General features: G+C 48.6%; 1 protein-coding gene across 5 annotated transcripts in view; it reads right to left on the reverse strand.

Moving 5' to 3' along the window:
* Positions 1 to 6,906: 6,906 nt before the first annotated feature.
* Trio (trio Rho guanine nucleotide exchange factor) overlaps positions 6,907 to 24,077 on the reverse strand; it is a 286,761-nt gene continuing 269,590 nt past the window's right edge. For 3 of the 5 annotated variants that reach the window (XM_029469548.1, XM_021182742.2, XM_029469547.1), the window contains exons 48-57: positions 22,982 to 23,790; positions 18,967 to 19,214; positions 17,447 to 17,585; positions 16,738 to 16,765; positions 16,402 to 16,564; positions 16,061 to 16,182; positions 12,697 to 12,775; positions 11,631 to 11,831; positions 9,764 to 9,902; positions 6,908 to 9,281 (exon numbers count right to left, since the gene is read on the reverse strand). In XM_029469548.1, the coding sequence (XP_029325408.1) occupies positions 8,733 to 9,281; positions 9,764 to 9,902; positions 11,631 to 11,831; positions 12,697 to 12,775; positions 16,061 to 16,182; positions 16,402 to 16,564; positions 16,738 to 16,765; positions 17,447 to 17,585; positions 18,967 to 19,214; positions 22,982 to 23,790 (2,477 nt within the window). In that variant the 3' untranslated portion in view covers positions 6,908 to 8,732. Of the gene's footprint in view, positions 9,282 to 9,763; positions 9,903 to 11,630; positions 11,832 to 12,696; positions 12,776 to 16,060; positions 16,183 to 16,401; positions 16,565 to 16,737; positions 16,766 to 17,446; positions 17,586 to 18,966; positions 19,215 to 22,981; positions 23,791 to 24,077 lie in introns of those variants that run through there. The other 2 variants (XM_029469546.1, XM_029469549.1) reach the window with 2 other exon arrangements.

The raw sequence follows: 24,077 nt of genomic DNA on the forward strand, positions 1-24,077 counted from the left end.
GAGGGAGAGGGAGAGGGAGAGGGAGAGGGAGAGGGAGAGGGAGAAGGAAGTATAGTGGTAAATGACTCCTAATGACATCTTCTTATACTCATAGCTCAGTGCCTTATTCAGTCATCATCAGAGGAAACTTCCTCCTGCAGCAGATGGGAACAGACACAGAGATCCACGGCCAGACATTATCACTGAGTGAGAGATCTTGGAACACTCAGCCCTAAGTGGGATGTCTCCAAGCAATCCCTCCCCTGCCCCTGCAGAGCTCAGAGAACCCCATTGGAAGAGGATGAGAAAGCAGGTAAGAACCAGAGGGGATGACATCATTGGTGACCCTTACATCCAGAGAACAAGGCTCTCCGAATCAACAGAAGGTAGCTCAGATAAACTCACAGAGACTGAAGCAGCATGTGCAGGGCCTGCTCGGGTCTGCACTAGGTCTTCTCTGTGTATATTATGGCTTCCAGTTTAGTGTTTTTTACGGGACTCCTGAGTGTGTGAGTGAATGGGTCTCTGATTCTTGTGCCCTCTCTTGGGGCTCTTTTCCTTCTGCTGGTTTGTCTTGTACAACTTTGATGTGTTAGTTTTGTTTTTATCTTGTATTTTATTTTGCTATATTTTTTAAACAAACGAATGAATGAACAAATGAATGAATGAATGAATGAGCGAATGAATGAAAACCTAGCCACTAGGGTAAAAGTTAACAACTGAACTGTAACTTATACCTGCTGGGAGAGAGAAATCAGTTTTCCTCAATAGAGTGACAGAGAGTATATCAAGTATACCAGGAGAGGGAGGCCTCATGTTCAGGAGTAGTTGAGTAATAGACTCCACAAGTTTTTCTTTAAGGTGTGTGTGTGTGTGTGTGTGTGTGTGCATGCAAGTGTGTGTGAGCGAGTATGTGTGCATGTGCTTTTATTTGGTCACAATTTGATGAGATGACTTTTGTTTTTGTTTTTGTTTGAGGTGTATTTTTTTTATTCCTTAGCTTGGGAGGGGGTGTTGTACTGAACTTTTAAGGAAAACTTAAAGATGGGTTGGTAGGGAGGGGAGAGGAACTGGAAGGACTTGGGGGAAGGGAAAGAATGTGATTATAATATGTTTAAACTTAAAATTTGTTTTAAATAATAAAAAGAAAATGCTAACATAAAAGAAAAAATTAAAACTTGCACAGCAGTGCCCGTCCATACCTGCCTTTTTGTGTGGGGGATCCAAACCTTGGTCCTCATGCTTCCACGCAGGGACTTTATCCACTGAGCCATCTCCTTCCTCTCAAGAGGGCTGTTTTGAAGATAGACCTAGAACGTAGAGAGCTGGGGACACAGAGGACAGACAGTGTTGCTGAGATTTCTAGCTGAAGGTGAGAGTGAGGGGTTGACATGTGGGTGGAGGAGAGCTGTGAAGTGCACATAGAGTTAGTTATCCAGAACACAGGGAACCATGCTGGGGACAGAGCTAGGAGCTGTCAGTGTGGAGCTGGTGTGACAGGCTGGGCGTGGCCTCTTAGGAGTTATTAGCATCCTAATCTTTAGAACCAATGAACTCTACTGGTTCTGCCTAGGAGGAAGGGATTAAGGATCTTGAGATGGGAGGGAATTTCTGGATTATCCAGATGATCCTAAAGGGGATGACCCAAAAAGGGAGGCAGGAGCAGATACGACTAGATGCAGGCAATGAGAAAATGGGACAAAGAAAGACATGGACGTGCTGGCCCTGAGGTTGGAAGGGAATCACAAACCAAGTCTGCATCAAGAATGCAGAAGGAACAGAACTCTCCCATTGGACCTCAGAGGACTGATGGGGGAGGGGTGTTCTCAGGCACCTCTCCTCCTGCCTCCAATCCTGATCCTGGATACTGGCCCCTGTGACTGTGAGGTTTTCTTTGAAAGCACTTATTTTGTGATAGTTTGTATCACTGTCACACACAAAGGGATACAGTAACTGAAGTGGCTCAAGGAAAACTTGTGGGAACAGGAGGTACCCACTGACTCCGCCTCCCACAGAAGAAGCCTCAGAGAAACCAGGTCAGGCCTCAGTTCAGGCAAGTGAAGGTGGGGTCTGCTCACCACACCTTTATGCCTCCTGTTTGTCTGCTCAGCCGTAAAAACTGAAACAGGAAATCGAGGTCCTCTGACTTCCTGTCTTCTTTGGTGAGCTCTGGCGAAAATCCATTGTGTAGGAGGGTCTTGTACTACAAGATGGTTTTCGTGTTTGAAAAAAACAAAAACAAAAACAAAAACCCCCAAAAAACCCTAGATGCTTTGTATCTTTTCTCTCTTGGTGTAAACAATGAAAAGTCAGGATGGAAATGGGCCCCGGTGCATCCTAAGCAGTTCCCCAGCAATCAGCCCAGTGTGTCTCCCCGCCCTGCCTCTTACCAGGCGTTCTGACACAGTCGTTGCTATTTGAGCTCCTTAACAGGAATAAGTGGAGTCATAAAGAACCGGTGGGTAGACCCGAGGAAGAGGCTCTCAGCTTTCAAAAGCGGTGCAGAGTGTGTTTCTTCTGATTCTGGTGCTGACATCAGCTTGCCATACTCTGTTTTTTTCCTTGAACATTCACAAGAACCTTTGAATGACAAACCTATATCTTGCACTAGGAGGTAGATGAGAGGAGCTTGACAGACCTGGAGCTGAGCTGCCAGCAGAGGAGCGACAGAGCAAAAGATAACATTGTAACACTCCTGAATGGTGAAGAAGAAATGGCTATCGGGAGAGATAGCTGAGGAAGCAAATCCTGTCAGATCCAGTCTCCCAAGAGTCCCACCCTCTATAGCAAACCACAGACAGAATAGTGTGATGCCTGCTTCCTCTCTGGAGGTTCTGCTTTTCTTCAAGACCCAGCTCAACTGTTGTCTCAGACCTCTGTGAGACAGTCCTTTGTACTGTCTGTTTTAGCAATCATTTAAGTCCCTTGTCTTCGTCTCCCTCCTTCCAGATCCTTTTCAAGAGCAGAGGCAACGAGCCCCCATGCATGTGTCCTCACTGTCCACTGTGTGCAGCTCACCAATCATGGCGCTCGCCCGCCTGTCTAGTCTCTCACTTCCTGCCTCTCATCATTATGCTCTGGGTGTTATGAGACAGTAGTAGGTGCCAAGTGTTAATGGCTAAGTAAGATTTCTATATGAAATAAGTCCCCGGAAGTTACCAGGTAGTAAATGTGCAGAGCTTGACTTCGGACACTCACCACTGTGGTGCCTACTGTGAAAAAGAAAACCAAGCAGGTCACGTGTCGTAGGAAGTAGATGTCATATAACCCTAAAGCTATGAAGCTTCAAGAGCGAGTCTGATCCTAGACTTCAGCCTCTGGGAGGACAGAGTTCACATTCTCTTTCCTTCTTTCTCCTGTTAACTCCAACAAACAGCCCTAGGCTTTGTCTGTGAAGAGTGCAGGAAATCTCTGCAAAGTGAGGAGAAGATGGCAGAGTACCCAGAGACCTCAGGTCTTCGAGATTGCTTTTTGTGGCATCTGCCCGTACTTGGAGCTGAAGTAGCCAGCAGCCTGGAAGTGACAACTGGTGGAGACCAAAGGACCCCACAAAGCCTGCGCCTGCACTAAGGATGAGGCCCAGCCTAGCCAGGGCTGCTAAGGAGTTTTCAGGCAGCGGCTGAGTGGCTACCTTTCTCTGGCAACACATCAAAGCAGAAAGTGCAGTTTCAATACAACCAGTAGATAAATGCAGAGCCACAACTTTACCCCTGCCCGGCCTGAATGAGGCACGAAATCCCTGATTGTGCTTGACGATGCCAAGTGGGGAGCCAGTACAAGCAGCCTATATTCTCTGCTCGACTCAGGAGGGACATTAGGAATGGGCAAAGCATCGCTCTTGCCGACATCATCAGCTCATTTTGGTGTGTCGCTAGCTCTTTGTGTTTCTAGGTTCAGGCACCGAGGTTAACCAGACTCTTTTGCTCAATTCAAATCAGAAATCACGATCAGAGAAGCAATAACATCCAAATGAGGCTTTACTGGGGGTTGTACTCACGAAGGGGACTTCAAGGAAGAGTTACTTGGGCCCCCATAGGATGTGAAGGGCAAATCCTACACAGACAGGAAGTAGACGCTGGTACAGAGGTGGAATTAGCTGTTGCAGAAGGCCCCGGGATTTCTGCACAGCTCTCTTCAATTCTTTGTTTTTAGCACTGAGTTTTGCAGTTGGCAGAGAGATGTAGTGTACTTGTGCCTTGGGCTCCTCTGTGCTTGGCTGGTAAGAGACAGCTCAGGTGCCAACTCAGGAAGTCCTTCATGGCTAAAGTCCAGACATACTGTATTTGTGACTGACTGCAAGGAAGCTGGGGAAGGGCTCAGCGACTCCTGAGCCTGGTAATTGGTAGAAACAATTCCTTGAAACCCGTTTGCTTTTGGTTGGGAACCCCGGTGGGAGAAGAATTGGACTTTCTTGCTGTGGCTCAGCACCACTCTGCCAGGCAGAGTGTCTGCTCTTACTGGTACCAGAGAAGACTGTGGGGGGAGCTTATAGTTTCGTTTCCACCCACCAACAACAGCACTTCCATCCTCTCTAATGACAGAGTAGCACCAGAGGATGCTTGGTGCAGTTACCCTTTGCATCATCACTTGGAGGTCCTATAACAATCTTCACCCTCTATGGTACCAGAGCCTAGTAAGAGTCTGCCCTTTCCTGCTGAAGTGGTGTCTGAGAAAGCTGATTAAATCAGGTTTCTGTAAGAATACTACAATCTAATGCCCCAAACCTCCCCTATTTAAAAGTAAAATAATTCAACCAGAAGAATCCCAACTGAAATAAAAAGATGAACAATCAATACCAACACTGAAGTAGGCATGTAAGATTTTTCTGACAAAAATCTTTAGAAAAAAAAATCCTGCAATGAAAAATTATGAGTGTGACTGTGAGAAATGAATAGAAAACTTAAGCAAGAAAATAGCTATAAAGGAAACTCAAATAAAATTTTAGAACTTAAAATATAACAAACTCAGTAGATGTACTTAACAGAAAATTGTAGGAGACAGAAGAAATAAAAATGAGTGACAGCTGATTTGTCACTGGAAGCCATGAAGGCCTGTAGGAAGTGGCATGGTATTTTCCAAGTGCTAAAGAAAGACTGTCAAAATTGAGCAAAAATGTTGTTAAAAACCAAGGGATAATAAGGATATTCTTCCAGGAAGGAAAACTTTAAGGATTATTGTTATCAGAATGCCCCTCAATGACAGATGATATGTATCCTTCTAAGTAGAAAGGATGGATATAGGAAGAGATCTAGGGAACCAAATAGGAAGGACAAGGGAGAGAATAAAAGCATCTATAATTACTGTGATGGTTTGTATATGCTCGGCCCAGGGAGTGGTACTATTAGAGGGTATGGCCCTGTTGGAGTAGATGTGTCACTGTGGGTGTGGGCTTTAAGACCCTTGTGCTAGCTGCCTGGGAGCCAGTATTCTGCTAGCAGCCTTCAGATGAAGATGTAGGACTCTCAGCTCCTCCTGCGCCATGCCTGCCTGGATGCTGCCATGCTCCCACCTTGATAATGGACTGAATCTCTGAGCCTGTAAGCCAGCCCCAATTAAATGTTGCCCTTATAAGAGTTGCCTTGGTCATGGTGTCTGTTCACAGCAGTAAATGCTAACTAGAGTTGCATTGGTCACAGTGTCTGTTCACAGCTTACTAAGACAATTACCCTTTCCTTTTCCTCATTAGTTTTTAAACCGTGTTTGATTGTTGCAAATAGACAAGTGAGAAGGATAACATCATAGCTCCCAATGTAGAGATGAGACATTCAAAGCAACCACCACTGGGAGAGGCAGCACTGCAGAGAAGGACGTTGATATTATTCTCATTGTTAACTCTGATGGATTAGGAATCACCGAGGAGACACGCCTCTGAGTAGTCTTGTGTTTCCAGGGAGATTTGCCTGAGAGGGTAAGATGTGGCCTTTATGTGGGTGGTACCAGCCCACAGTTTGGGGTCCTGCTGGAGGCCATCAGCTTTTGGCTCCAGAATACCAAGAGAGGGTTGAATTGCCAGAGGCCACCAGATTTTGGTGTCTTCATCAGTTACCTGGATGTCAGAGCTGGCCTAGGACAAAACCCATAGCTGAAGTGGGAAGCATGAGCTCTCTTCCCTGGATTGATGGAATAACCAGACACAGCGCAATCAATTCTTCTGTGAACAATACAAACGATTGCTATTCAGTGAATGAGAAGCAAGTAGCCACCGCACTGATGGAGGAATTTGTTACTATAATTGAAAACCATGCCCACACAATTCTCTAGGCCCATGTGGGTTTGCTGGAAAATTCCATGAAACACTTAATGATCCATAAAAGACAAGGTTTCTCTGTGTGTAGCCTTGGCTGTTCTGGAATTGGCTTTGTAGTTTCTAGACTAGACTGGCCTTGAACCTCTGCTCTGAGTGCTGGGATCAAAGGCTTGCACTATCATGCTGGATTAGACATAGATTGTTACACAATCCCTTGCAGGCAAATAGAGATGACACTGTCCAGGTCACCTTGCAAAGTTAGGCCTACCTGATGCCAGGGGCAGTGATGGTGAGGAGAAAGCTGCAGACCGGTAGCCATGAGAACACAAGAGCACTAGCAGAGGGGGGTTGGAAGTGTTCTGGGAAAAGGTGGGCCCTGCAGGGTGTAAGCGGCAATACTTCTGTTTTTCTGAGGCTAGAATGAAATGCTCTTTATCAGGAAAACAGGGTCCCCAGGATCAGTATGAGCTAAGGCCCCATTACCAAAAGAAAGCCAGTGTGCTGTTACACGCTAGCAGTATGCGGGCTATGCCTGACCACCCTGCATCACAAGCCTGAACCAGCTCAACCAGGCCACGGCAATCCCCCTCTCACCCCTACACACCACCCCCTGCCATGCCTCTCTCAGGGACTGCTCTAATTCAGCAGTGATTCATTTAAATAAAAAGCCTAACACCAGAATCAGGCAAATATGTTTAATTTTTTAAAATAACTGATGGCAAAATAAAATATTTACATCACATCATACTGTGTAAACATGTACGGTTTCTGTACAAAGAAATATACATGCAAAAAAATAATGTAAAAGTTTTAACTGAAATAATCAAAGAAAACAGTACACAAATAAAAGTTATGAGGTTACAGATACACATCCAGTTTTTGAATCCAATTTCTCTTAAAAAGTTTCTGTACAATTTTACAAGAAACAAACACACAAAAAAAAACCCAACAGAATAAATAAAATACACCGGAAACTGCAAAGCTTAATTATGCCAGTTTATGGCTCACGACCCAGATGTCTGTCTGGCTTGGGAAGCAAGCTGGTCTCTTTTTAAAGTGTATTTCACACAATAAAGATAAAAAGACATCCAGAAAAATCCAAGCTTGCCAGAAATCCAACTTCTTGTGTTGAAGGACTTCCCACCCCAGCGCCAGCTCCGCCACTGTGACTCGGGCACTGCACACCAGCCTCAGGGTGGCCAGCACTTACTTGGCTTTTCTTACCAAAAGCTTAAAATCCGCCAATTTTTATACAGAAAGTTGAATGTCAAAAAGTCTAAAAAGTAGTAAATGTTCAGACTGATTCTGGGAAAAAAATAATACTTTGGCATTCTGAATAATAGCATAATAAAATTTAAAACATTACCCTATTATCCAGTTTTATATTCAGAGTATGAAATCACTTTTTACAGTCCTCAAAACTGACAAATTTCACGAAGAGTTAAGTGTCCTTGACGGATGGCACAGGGCTACGACCCACCCCCAACACACACAGAACCATAAAGCTCACTTGCGAAGTATGTGCTTTTTCTATATATTTATTACACGTATAACAGAAGTCTTCATAAATAGTTGCAGAAAATGTTAAAGCCACAACATTGCACATGGTATAAAATAAAAACAAAACCAAAAACAAACAAAAAAACCAAAAAAAAAAAAAAAACCCAAAAACCCCAATGAGTGCATTTACAGTATTTTCATCTGACTGTATACCGTTCAACAATCTGATTGACGGTTTGGGGTGGTGGGGCTGGGGAGGGGGCAGTGGGGCTGGACCCAGCCTCAAGTCTCCATTGGATGGACAGACCCCATCAGACCCCCCGAGAGGAAGGCCCAGGCGGTGGGTAGGAGGGAAAGGGGTGGGGGATTGCCAGACAAAAGGCAGGAAGAGTCTTATGTACAAGTAAGGCCTACATTTCATCAGAGCAAAACCATTCATTATATTTTATGCAAAAGATTGAGGTTGAACACACATCTCAGAAGCCAAGTCTGGTGACCGGCAGATGTACCCAGACGAGGCAGCTGGAAAAGCTCCGTGCCAGGTGGACACCAAGCACTGGCTGAGCCCACAGGAGTAGCTGCCACCTGGCGAGTCTCTCCCAGAAATGCACAGTTTCTCAGTTCTGTGTAACACCAGTGGTTTGAACATAGGCATGTTTTTTTGAATAAATCTTGAAAATGTTAAATTTGCAAAATTCTATCCATGTTCATTTAAAAAAAGTATCTCTTTTTATTATTATTATTATTTTTGCAGGAACCTGAATAAAATACTGTGATCCAGCAATGCGGTCTCTGCCCGTGCAGAGTGTAACTGAAGGTCCTCCACCCCAGCGCACCTTGCAGCTCTGAGCCCAAGCGCTGTTGAGCACAGCTCACTTGGAATGCCATTTCACACGATGAACAGCCGGCGGCCGGCCACTTAGTTTTGGTTTGGTTTCCTCTTCAAAAATTCAAATTAACAGCTGATTGGCAGGTGAAAGAGAATGAGAAAGAACTTCAAGATAGGTCAGACTCTCGGCAGAAGCCTGCTTTGTAAGAAGTTTTTAATGCTACGGATAGGTCGAACATCATTCTGGTGTTTGCGCCGCTCAATGAAGGAGGTCAGTCTGGACGTGTCCAGGACGCCCGTGCCTTTGCTGCTGCCGTTGCCTGCCTGCAGCCACTGTTCCTGCAGGGCCAGTGCAGCCGAGGGACGCTTGGCGGGGTCCTCCTGTAGGAGGAAGCACACAAATTCTTTGGCCTTCTGGCTAACTCCTTGAAAGTAGTCCTCTGGGAAGCTAAAGTCCAGCCGGCAAATATTCAGGCAGGTCTCTTCCACGCTGTCATCCAGGAAGGGGGACACGCCGCTGAGCAGCACGTAGGTGAGCACCCCAACACTCCATGTGTCCGCGGTCAGGGAGACAGGGTTCCCAAGAATGATTTCCGGGGCTGCAAACTCGGGGTTCCCCAGCAACTGGTGGATGTAGTAGGTGGTGTTGAGCTGGACAGCATCTCCAAAGTCAGCCAGTTTAATGGTTGGCTTGGCCAAACTCTGATCCACCAAGATATTCTCAGGCTAGAATGTAGGAGGAGACACCGTCATTGGCAAACATCCCTAATCCATGCTCAGTCTGACCACTGTCAGGATCCTGTGGTGAGGCAGAAGTCAGCCACACAACTGCCACCCAAAGGAAGTTCTTTGGGCCAGTGAGGGAACAGGCTGGAGAGGAACAGCCCCCTAGGAGTGGCTCTCAGCTTTAGGGTCCAAATAGCCTAGCTCAACACTGTCCCCTCTTCCCAAGGCACCCTCAAGTGGGTAGATTCCATGCCAAACTTGGCAGCACTGACGGGAGCTTCCTAAACACCTCCTGACCCAACAGATTGAACTACCAGTACTTCCCGGTTGAGTTTACTGATGGCAACTCAAGGAAAGAGATCAGGGATTTGCCCCAGTGTCCTCCTCTCCCCAGCTGCCTCCAGGCTCAGGCAGGGAGCAAGGCTCTAGCATCCCATGTGACCTATCTAGACCCGCCCTTGCTCAGCCCCGGGCCTGCCAACCTTTAGGTCCAGGTGTGCTATCCTGCAGTTGTGAAGGTATCGGACGGCTTCCAGAACTTCCCCCAGGTGCGCTCTGACCTTCCCTTCGGTGAGGCTTCCCCACCGGACCACACAGTCGAGGAGGCGACCTTGGTCAGCCCTACAAGGTAAGAAGAACAGTTCTCATGATGCCTTTCAAGTCACAGGCCATTTTAGGGAGACATCAACCCCATGGTCTCTGTACCTCCACTGGGTGCCATGGTACAGGGAGGGGGTTCTGGCCCCCTCACTGAGATGATCCAAGTGGGTAATGGCTGGGGGAGAGCTGCAGCCAGGAACTGCAACCCTGTTGTCTGTTGCTATGGCAAGCTGCTGGGCAGTGTCTATGCACGGTTGTAGATAATTGCTGGAATAAGGAAGGCGTACCCACTTCACTTAGCCTACACTTCCTTCCTGACATATAAAGCACGCCACATGAAGACAGATGAGGTCATGCTGTAAAAAGCCACATGCTGGGGCAATAGATTCATGCTTAGTCAAAGCTACCCTAATCTGAACTAACTTTTAATATTAAAAAAATACAAAGGTCTAAGCCTAAACTTTAGTAGTGTCTATTCACCCGACCTTGGGTGCGTCATTTTCCTGTTTCAAAGATGAGGAAGCAGAGGCAGAGAAAGCACATACATTTTCTAAGGTTTCATGGCTCATGAACAGCTGTTATTGGGTGGAGACCACTCTGCATACCCGCTGTTCTCAGAAGAGAAGTTTATAGGAAGACAGACCACCTGCCCAGCAAGGAACGGTCATTAGTGAGAAATTTTGACCTGCTCTAGTGAAAATTAATTCTGTTAATAGGCTGATGAGGCTGCACCATGGTGGTTAGCTGAGAATGTCCTCCATATACTTATATATTTGAATGCCTGCTCTCTAGGAGATTGAACTGTTTGGGAAGGATTAGGAGGTGTGGCCTTGTTGGAGGTGTGTCACTGAGGGTGGGCATTGAAGTTTCAAAAGCCCACACCATTACCCCTTAGCAGCCCCCCACCTCCCCCTTTCTTGTGCTTATAGATCGGACAGATGGAAGTGCTCCACGCTGGCCTGCCTGTCATCATGCTTCCACCTGTGGTAGTCATGGACTCTAACACCATGGAATGGTGAATCCTTAAGTTCAATGATTTCTTCTATACAATGTCTTGGTGACGACGTTTTGCCATGCAATGGAAAAGTTGCCCAGAGATACATTATGCAACTTTCTAGTAAAAAGAAGTAAGAACAGGGGGCCTGGGGGTGTGGCTGGTGATCTGGTCCTTGCCAGGATATATAAGGCACTGGGCCCAACTTTGTACTGTAAAATAAGCACATTCCCTTTAACATTCCTGGACCATCCACTGCGAATCTACAGTTGAAAGAGATGCCACTTTAGACCAAGGCTGTGGTGACTTCTGACAAAGACGTGAATGAGTTTACTTGTTCAGAATCCCCGGGGAAGGTGGGCAGTAGCTGCTGGTCATCAAGCTTAGCCAGACACCCTCCAAGGCATGTGGGCTCAGACGGTGGCTTTCCACACATACTGCACTGTTCTAGCTCCTGACAGTTCGCCAATAGCTGTGCATTTAAAGACATCAGGGATGAGGGGCTGGAGCGATGGCTCGATCACTAAAAGCACTAGTTATTCTTGCAGGGCCCAGGATGAATTCCCAACACTCAAATGGTTTTGCCGCGACCAGAGTTTCCAAAACAGTAGTCTCTAACGATAAACCTATGTCTGTAGAAGTCCTACGAATGCTAAACCCACAGAGCCCATTTCTTTTTCTCAGAGAACAATCGGGATCAGCAAAAGTGCTGGGAGCCAAGGTGAGGACAGGGAAAAGGAAGGCTGAGTACGCACATTTCCAGAACCAGGATGTAACTGGTGGGGGTCTCGAAGGTGTCAAGAAGGCTCACGAGGAGGGGGTGCTGCAGGTTCTGCAGGATGCTGAGCTCATGAGTGACCTGGTCACGCTTCATCAACTTCTTGTTCACAAACTTTGTGGCCACTGCTCGTTTGGTTCCCTTCTGGTCACATTTCTTAACTACAGCAAACCTGCCCCTGTAAAACCCATCATGAAGAGATTACATGGGGCCACGTCTATGGGATGGTGACGTCTTTGCTGGGTCGTGTGGGAAGGATGTGATGGTTCAGCCATTGCATTGCTATTCCCTCCCCACCCCACCCCTGGCCCCCAACAGCAGCTCCACTTCTGATGCTGGGACCGGTCAGACCCTGGACTTCCTAACTCCTGAATGAGGTGAAAGGGATGGCTCCAGAGAGTCTTGCCCTCACCATGCAGTTTCTACCTTCAGATCCTGGAGAACCTCACCATTGTGAGACCACGGCAAGCACCCACAGTTGCCAGTGTCCCTCCCACTCCTGAGAGAGGATCATGCTTTGTTGGTTTAAGCTTGTTTGCAGGGTATGCAATCTGTCTCTTCACCTGGGGTCAAGGCTCGGTGCTGCATCGCATATGCATGCACCCCCAGGAGCCTGGGCTGCACCTGACTTTCTGTGGATAAGATGACCTTGTTCTTGGAGTAAGCACATTCTACATGCCCAGGGGCAATGCATGAGAGTGTAGCACAGGCAGGGCAGGCTGTGGGGTAAGTTAATCTCCTTCCCACTGTTCCCTTGTGGAGGTGGAGGGTCAGTAGGTGGCTACCCCGTTACTATTAACTGTGGAATATGGAGAGAGCATAGTTGCTGGTTTCTGTCATGCCATCTTTCCTCTAAAACCATGAGCTAGAAGAACCCTGTTCTCTCTTTTAAGCTGTTTCTGTCAGGTACTGTCACAAGGACATAAAGCCACCAACACCAAGCACATGGCAGTCACTTCTATGGGTGGTGACATTCTATTTTCGGTCTTGGGACAGTGAGTGATCTTACTTTTGTGGAGGAGGCTCTGGGCTCCGTGTCATACCTGCCAAGCTCAGCCACTTCACTGTAGAAGGCGTCGAAGTTGTCCTTCCAAGTCACCACGATCCCATCACTCCCTGGACCTGCAAGAAGAGCACCACTTCGCCTTGACTGCATTAGGTTTTCCTTTCTAAAGTTATGTCTCTGTCAACGGCCTTAAAAGACGGTGGTCCTCTTCCCCCTGCTCCCTCCCCAGGGCTGGCATTACAGGACTGAGTCTCCTCCTCGGCTCCTGAGTGTCCCTGAAGCAGAGCTTCTCGGGAAGAAGTCACAAATCTGCACTATCCAGCACGGCTGCCACAGTGGCCACAGAGCATCTCTGATGGGTACACACGCTCGTGTCATAGTAAGACAGATGTGTGGGACCCTGAACACAGACAGAAGATGTGAAATACCCCGAGAACACTTTATAGGCATTGACTTCATGTTAGAATTGAATACTGTGGATATATTAGATTAAGTCAAATACTAGATAAATCAACTTACTTTTATTTAAAAATGTAAAACTCTACCCGAGACTTATGTATAATGTCTAGCAGTGCTTGAGTGTGCATGTGCTTGTGTAGAGGACACAGGGAGCCCCTCTCCATTACTCTTTGCCTATTTCCTAGACATCTTCTCTTGGAGCCTGGAGGAGTCTGGGAAATCTCAGCCTCCCTTCTGTCTCTGCCCCTCCCAGCACTGGGTTACATACCCCATAAACATGCCTGAAGGTTTATATAGGTTCTGGGGATTTAGACTCAAGCCATTATGCTTGTATAGAAAGCGGCTTTTACCCCCTGAGCCATCTCCCCAGCCTGATGATTTATAGTGAGCCCCACCCTATTCACCAGACTCAGCTTGCAAACTATGCTTGTTTACACATCCTTCAGAAATGGAGGGTCCCACCATGTCTTCTTAATGTCCACAGTCTTTTAGAGTGATTTATAAATATGTTGCAAACATGGACAGTTTTGTCACACATATGCCAGCTGGAAGTCATTTGTTAGTAGTAAATGTGGTGTTATATAAGCCCTAAGGAAACAAGATGCTTTTTCTAAACACTTATGCAAAAGGAATCATTAAGACTCCTAAATAAGACTCCCATAGTGACGACGACACCATGAGCTGACATGCCAATGTACATAGAGGGAATTTCACAAGGGCTCACCCCTATATGAAGAGCTATAGGTTAATTAATGGGTGAGGGGGGAATATGAAAGAATCAAAGTTCTCTAGAGATCTAAACTCATAAACATTCAAGTAACACTAAGTGAGTCGGGAGTGTAGAGGTTTTTGTCTCTTACTGTCTATTGTAATGCTAACTGGGGGGGGGGGGCAGTTGTCCCTGTGACCCTGCCCCCAAGCTAATTTTGATTGGTGAATAAAGATGCCAATAGCCAATAAATGGGCAGATGAAATGGGGGGGGGGGCTGTTAGGTTTCCCAGGCTTGAGATCAGAGGAAAACCAGGAGGAGAGAAGAAGGTAGAGGAAGAAGGAGAAACCACCATGGGTTAACTGAGCCATAAAAACATGGCCCTCAAGGCTGGCTGATCGGAGTTAAGAGCAGCCCAGATGAAACATAGTAAGTAAAATTCAGGGTTATCGATAGGACAGTAGAGTCTAACAGCATGGAGGGTAGGCAGCTGCTTAGCTGTTGAGTTGTTTAAGGCTTGTTGTAAATATAAAGGCTGTGAGTGTGTCCTTCATTCGGGAACTAATTTGTTAAAGGTGGGGTAGAAACCTTGGGACAGAATTAGAATAATTTCTGCAACAACAGAGTGATGTGTGTGTGTGCATGTGGGCATGTGTGTGTGGGCATGTGGACGTGTGTGTGTATAGCAATAATAAAGAAGAGGGAGTGGGGGGTGTGGAAGAAGCTGGAGTGGGAGAAGAACGGTGAAATGATGTAAGCTGAGAACTTATGCATGGGATATTAAAAAGGTTTTAATTATAAGAAGAAACATTGATTTCTCTCACATACAATCAAACATTTTCCCATTATTTTCCAATGAAAACACTCCTATGAGATTCCTTAAAACTGTCTTCCAAATATTGTACATACATAGAAGAGGGAAACAAGTTGAGTCTCTGATGCCTAAGCTGTTTGAGAAGTGGCATCACACAGACTCGAGGCACTGTGCTCCTCCTTGTCACAGCTCCTCTCTTTCACTGCAGGGGACCCTGGCCTGACTGGCTCCATTCTGCTCCATTGGCGGGAGCACACACGCATCTCTGAGGTGTCAGGACAGACCTCCCTAGCCTCACTCTTGAGCTGCAACTGTTCTGCCCTGAGCCTGCCAATGCATGGCCATGGTGTCAACCTGTCTGAGAGCTCCGGGGCTTAGGGTCAGCAGGGTAGGTGCAACACTCTGGTGAGCACACGGCAAAAGAACTCTCTACACAGGACAGCTCACTGGTACAGACTGACTAGAACTCACTAAAGCCGCACACCACCAACGCCTGCAAATTAAGTGGCTCTCAGGGCACAGTTTGGAAATCACAGAAAATAACTGGGAATGGCCTGTCTGACAAGATGGAGTTTTTTTTCTGAAGGCCTTGAAGATTCTGTGATTGGAATTTAGACATTTCCCTTTCTGTAATTTTCCTGCTCAGATCCACATGGGACAACCATGACTGTGACTCTCGGAGTTGTTGGCAGTAGCTTATTGAGAACCAACTCTATAGTTTGTATGATTCTTTTTTAAATGAGAAAATCAGTGATTCTTTACTTTTAACTTGAAGATCTTGCTCTCCTTTAAGTCACAATCACGTAACTATAACATGCCGTTTCTATGATTTAATAAAAGTTTTAGACGAACTTTGCTTACAGTCTACACTCTAGAACTCAATTCAGCATCTAGTTTGATTTTTATTTGCCCTGCAGGAAGCGGTTGAGGGCGGGTGGGCACTTGGAACTGCCTGGTGTATCCAGTGGGTCTCAGTGAACACTGCTGGAATCCAGTGCACACACACACCCTGCTCTGAGCACCTACCCAAATCAAATGCAGTCATTGGGAGCTGAACAGGGCTAGGCAGGATTCTGTCTACAGAGCTAGCTGCAGAGAACACAGCATTCCGCTGGTCTGTAGGTGTGTCTGCCAGAGCTGCTGACAATCAGGGAATGCTCTTCTCGCTTGATACTTGGGGAGGGCACTGGGCTCAGCAGCCCACGCCTCACTGAAGGGCTGTGCTGAGATCCGAGACACATCTGGGTCTACTATACCACTTCCTTTTCACTCATGTGCTTCATGAAGCAACTTAGCCCTAGCTGGAAGACTGGGTAAAAGGGCACGTTTTTAAGAACGGAGGACATGAGCGTACATTCCAGCTCAGGCCAGTCACTTAAGAGACTGTTGGCAGAGGCACCCTGCCCCCGGAGGCTTACCTAGAACCCTCAGACTGGCAGAAGACGAGGCTGAACCCATGTCATTCACAGCGATGCAGGTGTAGATACCATCATCTTCTGTGCTCACACCGATGATCTTCAGAGTGGCCTCCCCAACGTCACTGTTGCACATGTGAGGACATGCTGGGGTCAGGAGGGCTTGGCACCTTTAGGCACCAGCTCTATCTCCCTCCCTGGGTATGAGATCTCCCATAGACTAAGTGGCCAAGGCATCGGAGGAAAGAGATGACTACAATCACGCAGACAAGTGCATTTCTAGCTACGGAGTAGTCAGATTAGCCACACCCCTACCAGGAAACTGCTCTGGCCTAGCCACTCACCTGTAGGAGATGCTGTAGTGGTCATCGTTGTTCAAAGTGTTGTGTTCCGGGCCCTTCCAGGTGATTGAGGCCTTGGGGCGGCCACAGACACGACATCTAAAAACAACGGTCTCCCCTGTCTCGCACGTGACCTCACTCAATGGGATAACAAATTCTGGGGGAACTGCAAGGAAAGGGAGTTTAGTCAATGTCAGTCACCCTTCTCTCTCATGGACTCCTACAAAAGCAGTGGGAACCCAGAACACCACAGGCTATCCCAGGGCACAGGCATGATGCTCTGAGACAGAGCCCGCAGTCCTGTGCCCCTTCAGACTGGAGGAAGACAACAGAACTCACCGTCATAAATGTAGTTGGGGTTAAGAAGCTGGAAAGACAAAGATTTGTAAATTAATAAATTGTAGTTAAAACTGGGAGCTATTTTCAGGAGGGAGACTGCTTCCAGGGCTACCCTTACTGTGGGAGGCGCTTGGCTGGTCCGGAACCACGGACCCAATCCCCTTCTGCTGCTCTTCCCTGCCCTTGACCATGCTGTGCCACACCAATTAGCCGAGGCTTAGCTTCTTATTCACAAACACGCTACTTAACCTGTCCCAGGATTCAGGCCGAGGCCAACTGACCTACCCACATTATCTGACCCCACATGGACCCGGTGCAGTGTGCAGGTGGAAAACCCAGGCCTGAGTAAGTCATGTACCAGCACGGTTCCCAGCTAGTGCAGAGCGAGCCAGTATAATGCTGCTCCTATGGGCAATGAGGGCGTCCTCAAGCAAGGCCCAGCTTAGTTAGGGTCTGCGGTGGCTGATCCTTCCCACCCTCCTCTTGGCTTCTCTCTCCACACCACCTTCACAGATACCTTGTTACTGAGCCCTTCTCACCTTCACAGATACCTTGTTACTGAGCCCTTCTCACCTTCACAGACACCTTGTTACTGGGCCCTTCTCGCCTTCACAGATACCTTGTTACTGAGCCCTTCTCGTCTTCACAGATACCTTGTTACTGAGCCCTTCTCACCTTCACAGACACCTTGTTACTGAGCCCTTCTCACCTTCACAGATACCTTGTTACTGAGCCCTTCTCGTGGCTTCCTGTACCCATTCTCCAACTTGCCATCCCTTTTGCCGTCTTTATCTTTCTTCTCAGACTTCTTCCTTAAACGGAGTGCTGTGTGCCAAGATGTTGATTTCCTAGGGAGGAAAAGACCACACTGCTCAGCTCCCTCCTTCGCCATGGTCAGCAGTTGTCACCGGGAAAGTGTCAGAGAAAGGCTCCTGATAAACTGAGATCCCATGAAAACTGAATGCACAAAGCAGGTGACAAAGTCAGCCATTCCTTATGCAAATTTTAAAGATTAAGATACAAAGGTGCCTGTAACAGTTAATTCTGTATCAACTTGGCTGGGCCATACTGTGCCGAGAAGACAAACGTTCCCAGGATCTGTTTGAGGATATTTTTGACTGACAGGAACAGCTGCTTGCCCTTCCTCGTCCAGTCAGGTAAAGGTATATGAGGGGAACTCTCCAGAAATCCACCTCAGACTTGATGGGTGGCAGCAGTTTGGATTTGCCTGTCTCCACAACTGTGAGACCTGGTCCCTGGCAAGCCTACCTTCTGATTTGCCTATCCACAGCCTACCTCAGTGGGCCTGTTTCCCTGAAGAGCTCTCATGCCAAGGTTCACACTTGTATTTTGAGGAACCAAATAGAACATGAAGCTTTAATCTTTTAGGTTTCTATTAAAGGCCAGGCTGACACTGAAGGCTTTTGAGCAGGGGTCCTGAACAATACACTCGCTGCTAACTGCCTATCCTGGAGACAGGGGAAGGAGGGAAGAAGAGATGGATGGATGCATTTACCCCCCAGTACCAGCCTCCCGCAGGTGCCCGCTAGGCCGGGCAGTACTGTTTTCCAAAGGCATTGACAGTTCTTGAAGTGTGGCTATTCTCTGACATTTCAGGGAGGTTCCAGGAAGAGAGAAAGTTTCCAAAAGCAGTTGGACTCAGTTTTAAGATAATGCTCAAAATGCAGCAAAGCCGACTTCAAGCTTACGTCAACAAGCCTTCGAGTAACAAAGAGCTCACAGCAACGCCACCACATAGACCAGTGGTTCTCAACCTTCCTAATGCTGCAGCCATTTAATACACTGTGACCCCTCCCATCCATAAAATTAATTCTGTTACTACTTCATAACCAGTGTTGCAGTTATGTATTATGATGTAAACATCTGTTTTCTGGTAATCTTAGGTGACCCCCATGAAGGGGCCATTTGACCCCCCCACAGGTTGAGGACTGCTGGTATAGACCTTCCTGCAGCCTGTGTCTCTCAAGAGGTCCTGCTCCCTGGATATTTAGTGACCTGAACAAAAAAGGTATTAGGGATCTATTGGGATGAGGCTAGCCCTTCACCTGGGGGGGGGGGCGTCACACAATTTGCTTAGAGGCAAACTTGCACTCACAGACACAGTTTTCCCTCCACTGGCTGCTTCCCTCCAGGGCCTTCCAGTACTTCCCGGAATGGCTCCTATGCCCTGAGCTGTCCACGCTCAGGCTGCTCACTGATGTCACTTACTTGAGAGTCCCATCGGGGTTCTCCATGATAACTGCACTCGTATGGCCCAAGACGAAGCCCGGAATCCAGCCCTCGGCTGCGGGGCACTGGTCAGTGGCGGCTCGGAACACCAGAAACATGTTCTGCTGGTTGCTGGCCAGAATTTGAACGACCTCTCCTTGATAGACGTTTATCTCATCCTCCTTCACTGCCGTGTACTCGTGTGTCACCAGCATGGTGGAGATGTTGCTACTGCTGCTGCCTTCACTCTGGAGGGGAGAGATGAAGAGAACAGGGTGGACAGGGACTGAGAGGAGGCGCGACAGCCGCAGCCACTGCTCACCTCGAGCCATGGCGCCAGCCCACAGGAGGGCTCGGCAGTCAGACAGGGAGATGGCATACTCTTTCTTCCTCCACACTCGCTTCCGCTTAGTGTCCCCTGTGCAACAACTTGCTTAGCCATTGAGAAACAACTCCCAAAGATCCACCTCAGTGCTGATGCCCTGGGGGCCTGGTGTGGTTGGATCTTCCTGTGTCCTCTTATCGATGCCATGTTGGGCGTTTCCAATTCAAACACGTGTTAACTTTGAAGGCTGTCGGCTAGCCATTTGGTCCCCAAATCTTCCTAAGAAGGCCACCATTGGGATGTGCACTCCAGGTCACAGGCTGTTGTTTGCCTAACCTTTTCTACCCCTACTAACTAAATACCAAGAACAGGGAACATCTGAAAGGCCGATCCCTAACACTCTACTCTTAGGGACGGCTGCTCCATCTCCTTTATGTCCCTCAGAGGATGCTGTCTTGACTGAACTTGCCTCAAGGTCTTCATGTTGCTCTTGTTATGGGAACATACGGCAGAATGTCACACAGCTGCCTTCAAGCTTTGTGGAAGAGACCTTTGTGTGGCTGTGGGGATATCTTCTACTGCCCTTATCCAGAGGCCTCAAGAGCATCCAGTTTCTTTGGTCAGTGACTGAGGGGTGGTTGGCCTGCAACGCCTGTTCAGTAACTCAGTCAATGCAACAAGATTGTAAAAAGTAAAACTGAGTTGGTTCCTTAAGGTCTCCAGCCGGGCACACGAACTGAATGAACAGAACACAAATGGCAGTCACCTGTCCCATGGTCTCACCTGACTGGTGACCTACTGTTCCAGGAAAGATGACAGGTGAGCGAGCGAGAGAGAGAGAGAGCTATCTCTCCAGAGTCCCTCTTTGGGAGTGGCTTCCAGGCCCTGGTGTCTGTGAGCGTTTACACTGTTGCTGTAAGCTATTTATGGAAGTCAGCATTTCAAAGGCCTGTTATGTACTCTGGGACACTGAGTGGGAGAGATCACCTGGTCCAGTCACCCTTTGCAGTCCTGGCCTATTGAGCATGTCAGAACCTGCTGGAGCAGACAGCTGACCACTGTTCTGAGACGGCTGAGGGGACACAAGACCCACCTGCTCTTCTCTGTGAGGCCATGGGTGGGAAGGGAAGCCAACACGCCAGTTACTGGACATTGCATGGATGGCTGTGCATGAGAGCTGCCTGCCTCTCGTGGTCGTGAGGTGGTTCGCTCTTGTTCCCCCCTCCCCCCATCCCACCCCCATGGTGCCCACTTCCTGCCTGTGACCCTTCAGTTCAGAGGTGCCATGCGTGTTCCCTGTGGACTTTCAGTGTGGACCTTAGTATTTTGATTTAGATGGCGGGACCTAGCAGTTTTGGGATGGCTAAGGCAAATGTTCGAGAAACGTATCCTACCCCGTTCTGTGCCACAGCTGCCACGGTTAGGGCATCGCCGTGGGTGGTATCTATAACTGGACTGATTTGCAACAATCACAGCTCCTGTCACTTCTGGTCTGGATGGACACCGGGCATTTCAAATGGGCCTTCTTCAATTCCCACAACCTCCATGCTATTCGTAGAGCATGGCCATCTATCTGCCCCCACCCCCCAAGAGTAGGGTGATAAGTGTGCACAGGCCACCCAGCCAGTGACATGGAGGCGGGGTTCTGGCTGACTCTAATGTGTGTTCATGGTGGTGGGAGGGAAAGTCCATCAGTGGCCCAGCCGACAGGCTCACCCAGTCAGCTCGGGGCCATCTGTTTGCACCCGGCCCTGACCTCAGCAGAATTCAGCAGAAGGTACCATCTGGAGCATGAGGAAGGACACCCCCAGAGGTCAGACACAGTGGCCTGTCTATAATCCAGAACAGTCCCTCAGAGGTGGTCCCAGGGAAGGAGGCCCTGCGGACCTGTTAGCAACTTAGCACTCCAATGACCTCTTGCAGCCAGAGACAGGAAGAGGGCCAGAGGACATTTCCTATCCCTACCTACCCTGATGTGAGGCACACTGACTAAAACCCAGCCTGTCAACTTCCTTTTCCAAGCTACCTCCTACAAGAGCAGCAGTAAGAGGCAGAAAGGCCACTCCCCGATGTAACGGACTCTGGCCAGTGTGATGCACCATGCCTTCTTCTGGGTGGAGCTATGCCCAGGCCCAGCTCCTGTGCTAGAGCAGTTACTCACTTGGAGACCCAGACCTGAAAGCTGCTCACTGCTTACTAGAAATATGTACAGGTTAGGGGGTAGGAGATGTCAGCAGGCCCATTCTGTATGGGTCACAGTGCTGAGACCAGGCCTGGTGACTGAGCAGACCACTGGGTCTGGGGCTGTGACTGGCCAGGGGGCTGTCCTCCCACCTAGCGTTTCCCAATTAGCTGGAAGCTCCCTTGCTCTCTCCATTTTCCACGGAATGGAGAGTTCATAGCAAGGACACGGGAGTGCCCACCATCAGACACCTACTTAACCCCTTGGTGGTCAAACAGGTGTAAATAAACGAATCAAGGCCCACTTCTTAATTTCTTCCACAAATAAAGAGGAAGGCTGAGTTAATTAAAATACCTAACAACAACAACAAAAAGAAGGTAAGATCAAGAGTCTGAATGAGGGATTAATAGAAGTCCAGAGGAAAGAGACATGCAAAAGCTAGATTTTATGTATAAATATATATACAATGAGAGACACAGACCCTTTTAGGGAAATGTATTTAAAAATTTATAAAGCGATCAAACATACACTCGTTAGAACAGTTCTGTGCACTCACGCATGCCTTTAGGAGTGTTATGGGCCAGGTCACTTGCCCTGTAGGAGATAGCTGGAGGACAGTGAGGAGGCCACAGCGTGGGGGGAGCCCAGCAGAGACACCCTTCAGCCTGAGAACACAATGCAAGTGACCACAAAATGAGCCAGAACCCCAGTGCAGAAGCACTCGACCTGCCCCCACATCCTCTCTGGAGGCCTGAGGCCCAGCCATCTCTGGAGAAGTTGGGTGTCAAGGTGCCTGGGCCAGTGTCTCTCCAGGAGACTTGGGGCAGAAAGAACTTTCCCACTGGGTAGATTCCTGTTCCCTAATGCCATCTTATTTTGCTTTGAGTTGATGTTGGAAGTTTTCTTGAGGAAAAAAAAAATTTTTTTCTCATCAGATGACTCAAAAAAAAAAAAAAAAAAAGCAGCGAAGACAACTTATGGTGTAAAAGAGCGAAACTAAGCAAAGAGCAAGAAGCTTAGAAGTTACACATTTCATTGTGAGTAATAGAGAACAGAGGAAAAGACCCCTCCAAAAAGCGGGGGAAAAAAAAGTGAGCGAGGAGGCAGGGCCCAAAGAGCAAGTCCCAAGACGCTTTGCTGGTCAGAAACTGGAGACTCAAAGATGCTGCATTGAGGAGATTAATGGTGCGCTCTCTCGTAACAGGGAGACAGGAATAAAGCGAGAAGCAGGTTAGTAGAGAGGAGAGCAGGCGCTGTCCGTGGTCCCGAGAGGGTTAGAGGTGGCTGCATTCGTTTGGTGGCTGGGTGCCAGCGCAGCCCCACAGGGCACGGACGCGAGTGTACACACAGAGGCCACGGACGTGTCTACTCAGACAATGCACAGGAGAGCTGGAGAAGGCGGTCACTGCTGCACAGTGCTGGAGAGCTGGAGTTAGTACGGAGGTTTAGAAGAGCTGGCGGGACAGAGGCGGTGGGGTGGACGGGCGCAGGCTCCCTGGCACTCTTACCCCGTTGCTCTGAGTGGACTGCACGGACTGCTCGCTGGCCGAGGAGCACGTGCTCATGCGGTCTGTGTCCTTGCTGGGGGCTGCATGGCGGTGCGACTGTCGCTGGAGGGAGTCACTGTCCCCCGGGAAGGTGAAGGAGCTTGGCCGGCTGGCAGGGGAAGCAGGAATGGAGCTCCAGAAGGAGCCCCCCTTCTGCAGGGGGCTGCTGGGAGGAAAGGCCTCCTTGCCAAAAGGAGAAGGGAACGTAGTGGAGAGAGGAGAGTTCAGCGGTGAAACGGCCCCAGGCCTAGTCTTGCCCAGAGGCAGTGAGCCCAGGTTCCCCCGGGCATCCTTGGTGTTTCCGTCTTGGCTTGTACCGGAAGTACTCCCTGGGGCCTTCCGGGGGCTCTCCATCACCTTCATCTTGGGAATGGGTTCTGTTTCTCGCTCATGACCTTCGGAGTCTCCACTCAGGGGGAGCCTGCTGGGCTGGCCAAGGCTGGCCTCAAGGGCCAGGCTGCTGCTGGGGGTAGGCAGTGAGGGGCTGGGAGCAGACATACCTGACATCTTGTCTGCCTCTGCCTGGCTTGAGGCTGCAGAGGAGACCAGCATGGGGGGGTGGTGTCTGACAGGCTGTGGGATCCTGGAGGGCCTGCTCCTGCTCGAGCTGGGGCCACTGCTACAGCTGCTGGGGCCACTGCCATGGCTGCTGCTGCCTCCGCTGGAGGCCCCGCTGCCGCCGCTGCCCCCGCCCCCGCCGCTGCTGCCCCCGCTGCCACTGCCGCCGCCCCCACTATGGTTCCTCTGGTACTCGATGGGTGATGTCAAGGCTGTAAGCAAGCAATTCAACAGAAGAAAGTCAGATAGGACACCAAGAAAATTCCAGAGTGTGTTTGTTTGTTTGTTTGTTTGTTTAAAAAGGGCACACACAACCAAGGGCACACACAACGTGCTTTTTAATTGGGTATATAATGCACTTGCCAGTGATTCTGGCATTTTTGATCTGTGTCATATCCTCAGGATCGCCTGAAACTTCTTCTTCCTACTGTGTCACCTCCTTTCCTATTATGTCACCTACGCATGGCAGAATGTAACTGCATCTCGAGGAACGTTCAAT

The sequence above is a fragment of the Mus caroli genome, chromosome 15, assembly GCF_900094665.2.
Source record: "Mus caroli chromosome 15, CAROLI_EIJ_v1.1, whole genome shotgun sequence".
Lineage (NCBI taxonomy): Eukaryota > Metazoa > Chordata > Mammalia > Rodentia > Muridae > Mus > Mus caroli.